The sequence below is a fragment of the Corvus kubaryi genome, unplaced genomic scaffold (assembly GCF_017639235.1).
Source record: "Corvus kubaryi isolate FWS band 111438036 unplaced genomic scaffold, C.kubaryi_AGA036_p1.0 74, whole genome shotgun sequence".
NCBI lineage: Eukaryota > Metazoa > Chordata > Aves > Passeriformes > Corvidae > Corvus > Corvus kubaryi.
Window position 1 is genome coordinate 7830523 of NW_024582061.1, and position 14886 is coordinate 7845408.

The following is a 14886-nucleotide window of genomic DNA, read 5'->3' on the forward strand; positions in this document are numbered from 1 at the left end:
GGCGGGGCCGTGCTGTGTTGCAGCGCGGGCGGCGGGGTGCACATCCCGCCGCGGTACCGGCAGTTCCCGGAGCTGACGAGGGCGCAGGTGATTCGAGGCGAGATCCTCAGCGGCTTCATGTGGTTCTGGATCTTCTGGCACTTCTGGCACAACTCGGACATGGTGCTGGTGAGGCCGGCGCGGCGGCCCGGGGCGGGGGGCGTGGGCCGGGCTCCGGCCGCGCTCTGACGGGCCTCTCTCCCAGGGACACTTCCCGTATCCCGACGCTTCGGCCTGGACGGACGAGGAGCTCGGGATCCCTCCGGACGATGAGGAATAGCAGCACACCGGTACGGCTCCCGTCGCCCCTCCTCGGCCCTGAGCGCGGCCCGCGGCTGCGGTGCAGCCCCGGGGCCCCGTGCCCGGCTCCGGCGCCTGCTGGTGCCGCTGCAGGGGCCCTGCTCGCAGCAGGCGTTTGTGCGCTGCCCACCCTCAGCGGTACCGGAGGCAGCGTCCGCGCTGCTCGTTGTTTTCACACACTTGTCTCGGGTGCCTGAGACCACGTAGCCCTGGTTTTGGCAATATATTTGCCTGCAGTGTAACAACTGAGTTTGTTATGAGTTGTAGCTTACCTGGTACCAGTTCTAAATTATTTTCTTTATGCTGTTCTGTAGACCCAGCGTTATCTAACCTTGTCTGGAGAGATCTGTCCAGATGTCCCCTTAAGCGTTTGAGGGTTTTGTTTCCATTTCTTTAATTACCGAGTCTTTTTTAAGCTGTTGTGTCACACATTACAGCTCTAAACCAACAGCTTCACCTACTGCTGAAGGCAGCGTTGAGGAGGTCCTTAGGCTCAACTTGGTGGGAAAAGGATGAGCGAAAAGGTTCTCAGGTTTCTCTTCTGTTACTTTCAGGTTCCTGGAACTAATTGAGATCCCTGGAACCAAATCTTTGGCTCCTGGGTCCTTCTGTCAATAAAACTGTAAACAAAGTCTAAGCTGAACTGGGTTTTTTTGGTTTTTTAAGTAGAATTTTTGGAAAATGACCATGACAGCTCTAAAGTTGCGGTACTTGAGTACACATGAGCTTCTGTAATGCCTGCTTGATAGAGAATGTGTTGGCCCCAAGAAATAAGGTCCATAAAAGCATAGGAGGTAACAGTCATCAATAAAGGTTCTGCCAAATAACCAATGAAGAGGTGAGGGGAAATTGCATAGAAGCAGGAGAATTTACCCAGAAGAGAACCCAGACCAGCTGGTGCCAGGCTTTTCCCAGGGTGAAGGAGAATTCCTCTTGGGTACTTAAAAGTTCAGAAAAGTAAATGTAAAAATGCCTTAGGGCTCAGCACAGCAGTAAAGGAGGCAGTGATCCAGCTCAAGGAAGCTGAAGGGAGAGGGGTTACACCACAGGAGACCCTTGATTGTATTATTTTCCTTCTCTTTCCCTTCCAGAGTTACATCCTCAAGTAACTTTCTGACTCCCCTTAGCCACCTTAGTTGCACTTCTCCAACTTCATGGAGAGGCGGAGTCATACGTGACACAATAAACAATCTCCTTCAGACTTTTCCATGCAGTCAATCTTTATTATAGCAGTATTCTCATATTCACATCAAGTACATAGAACTTTTTGCCTTTCATATAATACAGAGTTCTTTAAATAACTTTACACTGAAATAGTTTTCTTCAATCTGAATTCAGCTATCAAATTTTAATATGTTTTAAGTCTCCATGCTCTCTAACCAAACTGGACAATATTTCCCATTGTACAAATTTACATGAGAAAAACTCCAAAGTACAAATGAAGGGACAACAAAAGTAAAGGGAGAAGGAACAAACAAGAAAAATAAGTTGTATTGGCAATTACAGGGGAAGCTTGAGAAGGAACAAAGGGGAGTTGCCATGACCCACGTAACAGGAAACCAAAAATAAACATTTTGTTATGAATTAAAAAATAAATACAGGTTTCAAAACAATTACTCCATTGTAGATTTTAAAAAGCAGCTATGGAAATCTACTAACACAATGGGTTGTTGTTTTTTTTTTAAGTAACCAGACTGGACCTTCTACTTTGCAGTCATAAGCCCCTTGCAAACCTCTGGTGGTCAAAAAAAAAAAAAAAAAGAATACAGCTGAAAGGAATGTGTTAGCACAGAGTTTAAAGTGGTGGGACATACATTTCATTGCACTAAGGAACAAACAAACAAAAGAAATCAAATCTGTATATAAATTTCCCTTTCCTCTCCTTATTACGTACTTTGCCTCTCATAAACAAGCCTCTGTATTATGAGGTAATGCCATTGTCTTGACTATATATAAAAATAATAAAGTTTAAAGGATATAGATCTGGGTATCTATAAACTTTAAACAAGCCAGTCGTCTCTTACTTCCCCCTGGGGTCCAACCACTGAGTGCTACCCCTTCGGTCACTGCTCAATGCATGGCGCTCTCCTGGGAAGCCCAGGAGACCTGTGCCCCTTTCCTAATCTAGGAAAAGCAGCCTGTGCTCAAGTAAGAAAAGAGACAGTGCAAGTAATGCACAACAGGTTACACACACCTACACCTGCTCCTGCAGAACAAGGCAGAGTCACAGAAGGCAACAGTGGCCAGCCTGGATGTGTGTTGGGGCAGGGAAAAAGGGATCCAATTAGGCAGCTGATGGATTCCTTTTGCAATTGCTCCAGAAGGATGTCACTGCCCAGCCCGGGGAGACCCATCACTGCACCTGGAGTGAGGTGGGGAGGAGGGTTACACCTGGAGAATGGAGGGCCAGGAGGAGCACTGCACTTGGAGTCAGGATGACCACAGAGCAGATGGGCTGGCTCGTGCATCCCAGGTAGTGGTAGACCCTGTTCTAGAGGCACAGGGCAGTACTGGATCCCAAGAGGATTTCAAGAGTGGAAAAGAAGTAGGGGCAGGACTTTCCCCAGTCCCAACAAATGAGATTAGAACAGCAATGTTAATTTGGGTTGCCAACACATGCAAGTTGGCCACTGTCAGGTTTCTGTCAGTTGAGAAGTGTGGACAGGGGGAGGAAGGGGAGGCAGGTAGGACACAAGGCTCATGAAAGAATGATGTGCTTTTTTTTTTGGTTGATTTTTTTTTTTGTGTGTTTTTGTTTTTTTTTCCTAAAGGTTCACAGCTTTGAATAAAAAAGCACATTTATTGCACTTACACTTTAGTTTAGACAGAGTTAATTTAAATTATGCTCTCACAACCCCCCACCATCCCAAAATAACCCAACACCCAAGTTTGGTCCGTTTTTCCCCCTAGACACAACATCCATGCCCAGATGATGGGCTCCATTTCTTCTAATGTTCCACTGAACTCCCAGACACACAGATGGATTTTCTCTTCAACAAGGGTGAATACACAAATGCAACACAGAATGACATTTATCAAAACAAAACCTGACCATCTTCCAAACCCAAATAAACAACAAAAAAAGAAAAGTTATTTTTGTGGTTTACTTGCTCAAAAGTAAATGTCACACAAGGCTTATTCTAAAGTACAGCTGCTTGCTGCAAACATGACAAACTAGACAAAATGACTGGACAGGCCACTGTTGGCTGTTGAGGAGGCTGGGTGAGCTGAACACACTGCTGCTGGATGCTATGAAGCAAGTATTAGGTAGTTTAGAAGTTCTTAAACAAAAAAACCCCAACAACAACAAAAAAGAGACAAAATAACCATCACATGTACTTTTAGTGCAGAATTTGGAGTAGGTAGAAGGATTCCAGATAGTTACTGGAACTTAAGTAAAACATCTTTAAGCTTTATTTTCTAAAAGGAACAAACCCAAATTAAAATGGGTCTGATATTTCATATGAACTGTGCATTTAGACATAACTTCATAATTTACAATTATGCCAAAAGTCTTGCCCCAAGGAAGAAGAGGAAAAGATCTGAAAAAGCACAAATATCCAAACCAATTATTTTGTCCTTCATGGACAAGTAGGTTAAATATGACACTGATACATAGGTACTGCCAGAAGTCTACGTAACCAGTCTGAAATTTGAACAACTCAAATTCACACCTACTGGTTGTCCCTCAGCTGACAAGACACCTACCATCTCCCACAGTTAATGTGCAATAACAGGATGTGATCACTGAACAGCAACTGCAAGAGGCCCAAGGAAGAACTGAGGAAACCTGTTGACATTCCAGAAACAAAACTTACTGCATTTTCTGGGACAAGGAACTAATTGTTTGGCCTGATAGATGTGAACTTTGATTACATGAGTACTAGTCATCAGCTTCTCATCTAGCTCTCATTCTTCATCTACCATCTCACTCCAAGATGCTATGAGAGTGTGACTTTGGGCCTCTTTGGAGCTTTCTTTAACAAGATCTCTGTGTCCTTGGAGAGGAAGGAGGGCTTGTTTTTAAGTTAAATGATCCTCATTAACTGTTGACAGAGCAGATTTCAAGCAGCAAGGTTTGCTGTAACTAAATTTGGTACCCTTCAATTCTTAGCTTTGAAATGCTAATAGGTATTTTGGGGAATGCTCTCTGCCCTCCTTGCTCCTTTACAGGAGTTGACCAACTCCAAACTACCTACCTACAGGGATAGCTATATACAAAACTACTGCAGCAGATGTAAACCAAAGACACTGCTCTAGTTACAAAGCACCTGGTTTACATTCCATTGTACTTTTTAAGGTTGCAAAGGCACATGAGCATTTGGCAAACTACAAAATCTGGTTTGGGGGATCCCTATGTAAACCATTGAACAGAGGGTCTCAGTAACTCTCTTTTCTAAACCAAAGAGAGATGTTAGTTTTCATCTGAGTTCATTCTTGGTGTAGTCTGTATTCTGCAGCTTTTAAAGCTTCCTCCTTCCACAGGCTTGTAGTTACTGCTGTCACCGTGCTGACTTAGTAGCTTCTGTGTTAGCATCCTTGAAACTTAAATGCAACCTTTTTCATTTTAACAACCTGGCTCTGCTCTTCTGATAATTTATTAGGTAAGAATCATAGCATCATAGAGTATGGTAAGTTGGAAGGGACCCACAAGGGTCATCAAAGTCCAGCTCCTGGCCCTGCACAGGACACCCCAAGAATCATCCCATGTGCCTGAGAGCATTGTCCAAATGCTTCTTGAGCCCTGTCAGGCTTGGTGCTGTGACCACTGGCCTGGGAAGCCTGTTCCAGTGTACAACCACGCCCTGGATGAAGAATCTTTTCCTGATATTCAACCTAAACATCCTCTGATGCAACTTCAGGCCATTCCCTTGGGTCCTGTCATTGATCACCACAGAAAAGGGATCAGAATCTGCTCCTACTCTTCCCCTCATGAGGAAGGTGTTAACTACAATGAGGTCTCCCCTCAGTCTCATCTTCTCCAGGCTGAACAGACCAAGTGACCTCAGTTGCTCCTCATACAGCTTCCCCTCCACACCCTTCAGCATCCTCAAGGCCTTCTCTGGACACTCTCTAACAGCTCTATATCTTATACTGTGGCACGCAAAACTGCCCCCAGCACTGGAGGTGAGGCCGCCCCAGTGCAGAGCAGAGGGGACAATCCCCTCCCTTGCCCGGCTGGTGATGCTGTGCCTGATGCCCCCCAGGACAGGGTTGGCCCTCCTGGCTGCCAGGGCACTGCTGACTCATGTTCAACTTGCCACTGACCAGGACCCCAGGGTCCCTTTGTGCTCTCCAGCCTCTCATTCCCCAGTCCATACACACAACCAGGGTTACCCATCCCAGGTGCAGAATCCGGGACTTGCCCTTGTTAAACTTCATATGGTGGGTATAAAGTTGGTATGAAGTAATGAAGCAGTGAAGAAAGGTATTTCAGATGCATGCCAAAACAAACACCAAGTGCAAATGCACAGTAACAAGCCTGCAGTAAACAAAGTTTGTTTCATAAACTTCTATGTAAAATGCATCACAGAAAACCAGAACAACTCAGCACCTTCAGAGTGATGCCGTAGGAGTCCACTCACGCAGCTGCTTTTTAACTCGACTGTACCTAGAAGCTTTGCCTGTCCCACTGTGCTACTGGTGATACATTTTATCAACAGAGGACATGCTGTCTACAGTACTATGAAGAGTTTGTGCTACACACGCTGCACTCACAGTCAAGAAGGGAATGAAATCTAGAGGCTGCAAAAGTCTGAAATGTCCACATGCTTCTTCCCTAAATTTAGCCCCTCCAGATATCGAAGCTTCAATTGGTACTTGTTTGCGAGGCATCTGGGGATCTGGCTTCCCTCAGCCTTCTGTAAAATGCTGGATGCATTTATATCACCAGGCAAGCACAGAAGAAAAGCTATTTATGTGTGATCTTCAGGGTACTTTTCCCCCAGTTTGGGCATTTATGGAAAGACATGGTATTTATCAACAATCAAAATTTCACTAATTTTATGTCACAAAGGCCAAATTCTGCCTCTAATGAGCACATACTAATCCAAGCGATGCTAAGATGCCATTGTAAAATGGCAGTGTTTGTTCTCAAACATTCTGCATCATCATCAGCTGCTAGAGCATTCAAGTACAAGAAAAGATTATTTTGGGTAAGCATAAAAACCAGAAGTGGATTAATTTAATGACTTGCATGAGTTTAGCAAAAAAAAAGAAATGACTGGGCTAATTGTATCTGGGGCCATGTAGGACTTAATTGACACAGAAATTACTTTCAAAGTAACCTGGCCTGTATATTCCTCCCATTTGGTTTGAGCTCCTCCACAATGTTGCAGTTCTGGCAAATATGCCAGAGGAAGCAAATACATATTGAACAGGAAGGTGTAACAGGTAACAGGCCTCTGTCAACTGAATGGAAAAGGAGAGGCAGAGGGGAAGGTCTGTGCCTGGCTGATAAAGACATGAATAGCTGGGACTGGATACTGGTACTTTTGCAAATGATTATGAAATACAAGATACTGTAGAGCTAAAATAAGCAGTATGACTCTCTAGAAGTTTGTCCCAACATGTGCACACAAAATATGCACTCACATTTCCATGTTATGGCATGTGCTTGTGGTTGGGACACCTCAAAGAAGCTTAAGGAATTTGGGGTAACAGGCATGAACGTATTGGTCATTTCAGTTTACTTCCTTCATCCCACTGCTACAGAGAGTACTCATTTCTCATCTATTTTTGTTTCCCCATTCACTAAACATCTACAGGGCATCTTTAAGACTGGTTCTGATGGCATGCAAGACATCCAGAAAAAACTCCTGAAGGAAAAGATAAAACCAAAAATAATCCCAATTATTTACAAACCACATTTCTTCCAAAGTTTTGCATGAGCATTACCTGGGAACTCTTACAGACAAACACACATTACTACAGCTATCTGGAGGGAAACAAACAAACAAACAAACAGAGAAAACCAGTAGAAATGCATCCTGAAAGGACTTCTCTAAACAGCAGCCAAACAACTTGCACATTCCTCAGGGAAAAGAAATAAAACAAAACCAGAAACAAAACAGAAAAACAAAACTCCAAACAAACCAACCCCAATAAAAAAACCCCCAGAGATCATGTGTTACTTATAAAGTGCTTTGCATGGACAAGGATAGCAATTTTCCTTGTGCTTTTCCTATGGGCTCAAGAAGCATATTGTAGACTAATGGTAATGAATCTTCACCAAAGTAAGATCATTTTAAGCAAAGATAGAATGAAGTTCCTAACAGCAAATCTTCTGCCAGCATGACTTTGTGGAAGGAAACAAGGGCTTTCAAGAAGCTCTGTGAGACAAAGGAGTGTTGAACCACCTGTCCGTACTTGCTCTGTTCTTTCGAGAGAACATTTACCCCAGTATCCCCGACACGTACAACTGCGGCCACAGCCCACAGAAGGGCTGGAGCCAAGCACGGGGTGAAAGGAGAAGCAGTGACTGCTTCTTCCTCCGGGAGCCTGTATCTGGTAAATGCTCTCACCTGCCTGCTGACACCAGTGGCTCCAGGCTCCCTCCACCTCTCAGGCACTGGCCTCAGATGATCACCAGGGAGCACTCTGACTGCACCATCTGCACAGCACTGCTCGTGCATCAGCTTCTCCACACTGGAAAGTGGCTATTGCTACGTTTTAAATTCCTGCCAATCTCAATAAGGAAAAAACCTTACAGCATCTGAAGACCCACAGCAGACAAGAAAAGAATTTGTGCTTTTTTTTTCCCTTTGTTTTTAAAATTAGTCCTGTACACAAAATCAATTCTATTCATGTACCAACATGAATCACTTCATTCTTGTAGTGACTATTAAGTCATTCACTATTGCTATCTTGCTAATGTTTGTGGAATTAATATGAATACACAGTATTTCAGTTTTAATTCCCACTTCAGATTAGTCCGGTCCCTATAGCCCCAGTAAATATTTACTGAAAACGTAACAGACTACCAGCAACACCGCAAAATTCCAGGGTATTAAAAGCACCTTCTACTTTCAATGTACTTTTCTCCCTTCATCTGGGAGCAACCTTCTGCAGACAGGAACAGTCCAACCTTCCCTAGGCAGGGAAGGACAGCATCCTCACTTGGTAAATCCATGTTTAGCATGGACACCACATTCACACACATTTAACTCCTTCATTTATTTGTGACGATTTTGTTAAACACTCCCCACCTCCTCCCAGCGAGAAGCTCCCTGCTAGAGGGGGGTCAGTTCTCCTGCCTCACCTGGAGTGGTACAGGGCTGATACAAATCAAATTCTGGAAACTTCTGTCTGAGCTTGAGTTTCTTTCCAATGTGGTCTGCCTTGCCTCTGTACAAATAATTTACAGGTAATACCACATACCAGAGAACTCTGCAAACAGATCAGATCACGAGATATTCTACTAGAGGTAAATGATGTGCAGAACTTTATGACTTATTGTTTTCCCTGACTGGGTAACTTGTCAAAAAGCTACCTACCATTTGAAAACCAGAACTGGAGGACAGGAAAACAAACTCTCTAATGGAGATACCGCCACCTTCACCCTCGTTTGCAAAGTGTACAGAAGGGAAAGACAAACAGAAGGGAAGAGATGAGAGGGAGGAAAGCAATGAGAGGAGGAGTAGTCAGCGTGGATCCAGCAAGTACCGTTTTGTTTTGGTCTAACAACTTGCCATTAGGACAAGATGCTCCACATTTACACACACACTTATCAGAGGACGTTTAGTTAACAGGATAAAAATCCTTTAAAAAAGCTCTTGAAAGTACCAAAACATAATTTTTGGAATGTCTAATTCTAGGGGGGTTTGTATTTGTATTCAATTCAACCTGAGAACTTTTTTCCTCATTTATGAAAACATTACATATTAGTAAGGTACCTGGCATTAACCTGCACCCTCTTTTAAAATAAAACTTTTAAAGTAGGTACATACACCATTCACAGTCTGTATGAGGATTTCTACAGACTTTACATGCTGCAGTAGCATCTTTGATAAATACATTGTATCATATGATACAAAAAAAATAAAAGAGAGGACAATCTCGCTACATTTTTTTTTAACTTCAGTTTGTTGCTGGACCAACAAAAGAAGGATTGACCTAATCCTTCAATAAGATGTATATGCACACACCAAGAAAATACTGGAAAAGGAAAAAAGTTAAGGATGGTGGTTGTTGTTTGTTCTTTTTAAGAAGTGGTAAAGTAAATCTGAAGAAGAGGTGTGGCAGCATCCCCTTTTCCTTCAGATGAACCTCTCTGCCTTCAGAATAACATCTCCAGCTCCCACTGCCCCACACTTTTAATTTTAAAGGAATAAAACCCAGTAATATACACAGATTGAGGTGTTTGACACTGTAATACAGTGAAAAGGGGATACTGCGTTGTCCATAAATCAGTAAGTACACCAGGAAAAAAAGGATCAGAATGGAAAATGATTCTCTGAAATTAGCACTCATCAGACGTTCAGCCTCTGATGGTTACACTGTTAGAGGGAGAAAGCCGACCGGCAGACCATCCAAAGCAAGTCTCCTAAGTTGCAGCAGCAGCAGCAGCTCCATCCCCTCACGCCCGAGCACCACAGGCACACCACGAGCGCCCTCTCCTCTCTCCTGGGAATGAGGCCAACGGCACAGGCAGCCACTGCGGGTCTCCGAATGCACGTGGTGGTTTGTGTTGAAGGAGAAACACTGGCAGCAGAGGACTCTGGTTCCCAAAAAGGTACTTTTTCCCATTGTGTTGGACTGGCAGTTCCATTCTGCTCCACTTTTAAGCTTATGGATATCTTTTCTAAATTACTTTAGGTTTTGCGGAGCAGAATGGAGTTTTGATGTTAAGAAACTGTAGGAACACAAGACTTAAATAACAGAGTGGGTGCTGCCATGGTGCTGTGGCTACTTGAACGCTGCAAATTCTCCTGTAGAGGGAGGACAAGAGCTTGGTTTAAAAAGGTGATTTCAGTTACTAGACTAGTTGAACATCAGGTTGAATATAAAAGATGTTAAAAAATGCAAACTGTTAAAATTAAAGCACAAGAGAATACACAGTGAGAGAACATTGAATACAGACCCAGCATATTTAACCAACAAAGGATTTCTTGAAAGCAAGCCATACCCATTCTTCCCAAGAAAGTGAAAGTTCAAGCAAAGTCTAAGTCATCATGCATTTAGAAAATTAAACGTGTCTGCTTAATTTTACATTAGATTCCTTATTGCACATATGTCCTCCTGAGAACCAACAGTTTCAATAAATGCATCCAACTGCAAACTAGTTTCTGGTCTGTTGTAAAACTACTTTAATAACAAAGAACTACATGACACATCCATTATGCTTTAAAGACTGTATAAAGTAAAGCGCCTGAATAGAAAACCAGTGTTACATAGTGCTAGGATTTGGTTTAGAGACCAACATAGCAACCTACTGAGAGGAATGTAAGAATTGTCTACTCGATCCCAGACCAGAAATTAGGCCTCACTAACATGGAACATAACAAAGCAACTCCATGCTTCCTTCAGAATTACTGAATAATCATATGCAGTGCTTTCACATGTGATGATGTCCTGAAATCCTACATAATTTATTTAGTGGCACCATGCCGTGAGACAGACTTGTAGCCCCACTTCTGAGGGGATGCAACTATGGCACAGAGTAAAACTGCTGCCCAAAGTCTTTAAGGAGTCTGACAGAGACTGAAGAGAAGCTGAGTCTAAGGTATTAATCCTCTTAATACTATACTTTAATAAAATAAATTTCCCTGCCACCCACAAAGAAATTGTATTCTATAGGATTTTTAGTGAGGGATGTCTAACTAAGCATAATCAAAAGGACTCAGGAAAAAGAAAAGAAACATACATATAACTTTCCCATGTTGGGCTTCATATGCATTTTGGGTTAGTTTATGCCACTTTCTTGACAGCACTTCTCTGAGCTTTCTCCATACTGAAGGAATGATAAGCAGACATAAGAGAGCCTTTGTTCTGTTCAACACAAGTGTATTGAAAGCCATTACATTCAAACAGCTGCTCCCTATCTGGTGTCCTTCCATCTTTTCAAGAGTGACTGTATTGTTGGCTTTGTTTTTTCTCAAGATTCTTATTCTGAATATTGGGAACAAAAGAGAAACATCCCTGCAAACAAAATTCTAGGCTTATAGCATTAATTCTGTGGAATGCCTTGCCTCTACAAAGAGGAGAACCAAGAAGAGCAGTCAGCAGTCCACACTAGGAGGGGGAAGGCATCTAAAAGGCCTGGGAGGAACAACTGACCCAGTTCTAAGGGAACTTCAAGAAAGCAGGGAAAGGACTGGGTCTTGTAGGAAATGAGAAGGGAGTACACCTGAAGTCCAAAGTAAGGGTGGCACAGGGAGTTGTGATAGACCTCAACCTCTGTGTGTCTTTATAGACTGTGATGGCAGGCTTAAGTTATAACAACAGTAGAATAAAAGCTTCATGATGGATCTAATTGCCTATTTTACTAGTTCCACCAACAGATGAAACTCCTGCTCTAAATACTCTAAACATTGGATCATTTTTCCTTGCTTCCTTCTGCTACATTTCACTGACCTTCCAATTCTCTTCACAGTATCTTCTAGAAACACCTCAAGTTTTGTACATGTTTTCTTTTAAGAGAAGGACAAAAAAGTCATCAAGTATTGCCTGTGAGGCCAATTTTTAAGTGTGACATTCATGCTTAGCTGCACTTTCAAAACATGCTCTATTTAATTTATTTTTCAGTCTGCCTTTCTAAACTGCTGATTAAAGATCAATTTATAAACAAGAGATTGCTCCCTCATTACTCATCTTGTCCTTCTGCCCATTTCTGGTAATAATTCAGATTTTAATAGTCATATAGGGATTTCAGAAAAAAAAAAAAAAAAGATGAACCTTTAATTGGGAAAGGGCAATGGAAAAACAGCACCAGAAGTAAAGAATTATTTGAGATAGAATGGTAGCTTTAAAAAGGTAATTTTCAGACTTTCCTGCCATTTAAATGAAACCTTAGCAAATACATTTTCTTCGACAAGCTAATGCTAAATCTCCCTTTCAAAATTGCAGTGTTAATCTGATCTCAAATCAACAGGAGACCAAAATAGGTAACATGGTCATCTAATAAGGGGATTATGTAGGTTGAACATGTATAAAATGCACTTGCCAGTGACAGCTTTCCCTAGGTGAGGTACGTACATGGCTATACCTATCCACATCAAGCTATGAAACCACATGCTTAGCAACTTGCTACGTGAAAAAACCCTAGATATTTATATTCATTGTGAGCCAGATATCTGAGGTGCTTTTTTATCAAGCAGAACTGCATACTTGCTTTGACTGGTAGCAAAGCAGTTCCTTTCCAAAGAATGGATAGCATCTGAAAATACACACTTCTTATAAATGCCTTTCAAGTCAGCTACTACAGTCTTTTCATGCTCATCTCATGCAGAGCAAGTGGAAACTATTTTAAATGCACACTTTCAAAAAATCAGTACTAAAAAGATGATCAAGATCTTTCACGTTGCCTCCAACTATATATTAACAAGGGCATGTTCTGAGTGAACCTGTTGCCCCCGATTCCTGGAAGGATTTAAAATGCAGCTACCATCCTGTACTCTCACAAATTTGTAAGTTACCTAAATTCATGAGGTTACTAAGGTATACACACATCATAACTGTACTCCTTATCCTGGGGTAGATGCCATGTTTCTCAGAAGAATCATAAGGAGAAGAATGGTTCCCTTCCAGGCCTGTGCCAGCCTTATCTACTGAAGTAGAGACTGACTGACTTCCCGAAGGGAAACACCAGATTCCAACACCATGCCTGCATCACATTCACAGACACAGGGAAAAAAAAAAAAAAAAAAAAAAAGAGGTAGTTTTCTGTTGGACCTTGTGCTCATCTTTAGTATAGATACTATCCACTGGGTAAGTAAAATTTTGAAACCTGTTGAAGATACCAAGACAGATTTTGTTTCTCTACTGATATATAGGGAAGTAAAATAAAAAGGAATCTCACCTAGCATAAATTACTCCTCTAGAAAAACCTAGGATCCTACAGGCCTGTTTTCTGAACCAAAAGGTATCTGTTTCTAAACAATACAGCTGAGTAGCACTTTTAAGAACTCTGACCCAAATCCACAGGTGTAGTTAGGCATCTTCACCCCACAGATACTCCCAAATCTCACTGAAGCAGCAATTACAACTTACAGAAATGAGGCCTCTAAATGCCTCTCTGTCAGATAAAGTTAATGATCTGCAAAACACAGCCTCCTTTTAGGCTCCATAAAATGTTTAGGGAGAAGCTAAAATCACATGATGGCCATGGACCCCAAAACGCTCAGTGTGTAAGAACAGGTGACACAGGAAGAATGCACTGACCATACAGCAGAAATGGGGCCAAACGTGCCTAAGGATGGAAGCACTTTCCCCCCCTATAACTGTAGCTCCTAAAGCACAGATGAACAATCTTCACAACAAGAAGGATAGCACTACTCCGAGGAATAACTGGTTTGAACTGATCTGGCAGACCTGAAAAAGAATAAGCATGGGCAGGGCAATGGTGATGGTTCTGCACTCTCTGCAACTCCCTGTGTGGTTAAGACTTTTCTGTGTGGGATGCCCCATTTCTAGATTCTGCAGGAGACCCAGTAGCATCCTGTTGCTCTGTACTGAGTACCATACCCCACAGCTTTGGAAGCACTCCTCATCACTGCCAGAATAGATACATAAAGAATGAGAGAGGAAAACAACACTTAAGCCTGTTTTCATTTTAAGGTAAGCCTGCCAAAATGAAGTGAAGCTACCAGGAACATGGGAAACAGATTTTCTGTAACAATAACAACTTCTGTCCTCCAGAACTATTTCCATAGAGAGATTTCAACAGCTAAATTTTCTTGACTAAGAAAATGAGAAAAGTTAGTTCCCAAACTATTCAAACTGCAGAAGCCAAAAAGACCATTATAATCCATCCAGAAAATGTAAAAATTGCCTATACCTCTTCAAGCTAACTCTGCTTCCCATTTTAAAAGGCTCAGCTGCCAGACAGCAGAAAACCAAAACATTTTGGAATTCCTGATCTATTTCAAAAACGTATTGCTAGCAACATGCAAACTTCTCCACGAGTATGTAAATCAGAAGCCACTATGAACACTCCTGGCCCTTGAAGTCCTAACAAGAGCAGCAATAGATTGTTTCTAATGCAGAGTAATCTGTGAAAATTAACAGTTCAGCAGCTTAATCCAAGTAAAACCACATATCTCATCTCAAAACATGCAAGAACACTGTCAGTACATCTTTTTTTTTGTATCTGACATTAAAGGCTGATATAACCTGAACCACTACTCTGACGCACTTGTTTCTGAGCAATGCTTCAGAGAAAAATACAGTCTCCAAAGTGAGCTGGCAGGATTTTGGTAAGGTATCTAACTTTCTCAGTTAGATATCTAGTCTAACTGATTCACTTCTGCCTAGTCAAACTAGCAGCTTTTACATGGAAGTGAGAAAACCAATTTGTTACCGAAGAGAAGCATGTTCAGTGTATTCTTA

The 14886-nt window shown here is 42.1% G+C and overlaps 2 protein-coding genes across 6 annotated transcripts in view; one reads left to right on the forward strand and one right to left on the reverse strand.

Moving 5' to 3' along the window:
* The window catches only part of NDUFB2 (NADH:ubiquinone oxidoreductase subunit B2), a 4137-nt gene extending 709 nt beyond the window's left edge, over positions 1-3428 (forward strand). For 2 of the 4 annotated variants that reach the window (XM_042050806.1, XM_042050809.1), the window contains exons 2-4: positions 24-168; positions 245-329; positions 894-982. In XM_042050806.1, coding sequence (XP_041906740.1) covers positions 24-168; positions 245-319 — 220 coding nt within the window. In that variant the 3' untranslated portion in view covers positions 320-329; positions 894-982. Of the gene's footprint in view, positions 1-23; positions 169-244; positions 330-893; positions 983-1430; positions 1545-3249 lie in introns of those variants that run through there. The other 2 variants (XM_042050808.1, XM_042050807.1) reach the window with 2 other exon arrangements.
* A 996-nt stretch (positions 3429-4424) lies between these two features.
* Positions 4425-14886, reverse strand: part of BRAF (B-Raf proto-oncogene, serine/threonine kinase) — a 65214-nt gene continuing 54752 nt past the window's right edge. For both annotated transcript variants that reach the window (XM_042050799.1, XM_042050798.1), the window contains one exon: positions 4425-10268. In XM_042050799.1, the coding sequence (XP_041906733.1) occupies positions 10246-10268 (23 nt within the window). In that variant the 3' untranslated portion in view covers positions 4425-10245. The remainder of the gene's footprint in view (positions 10269-14886) is intronic.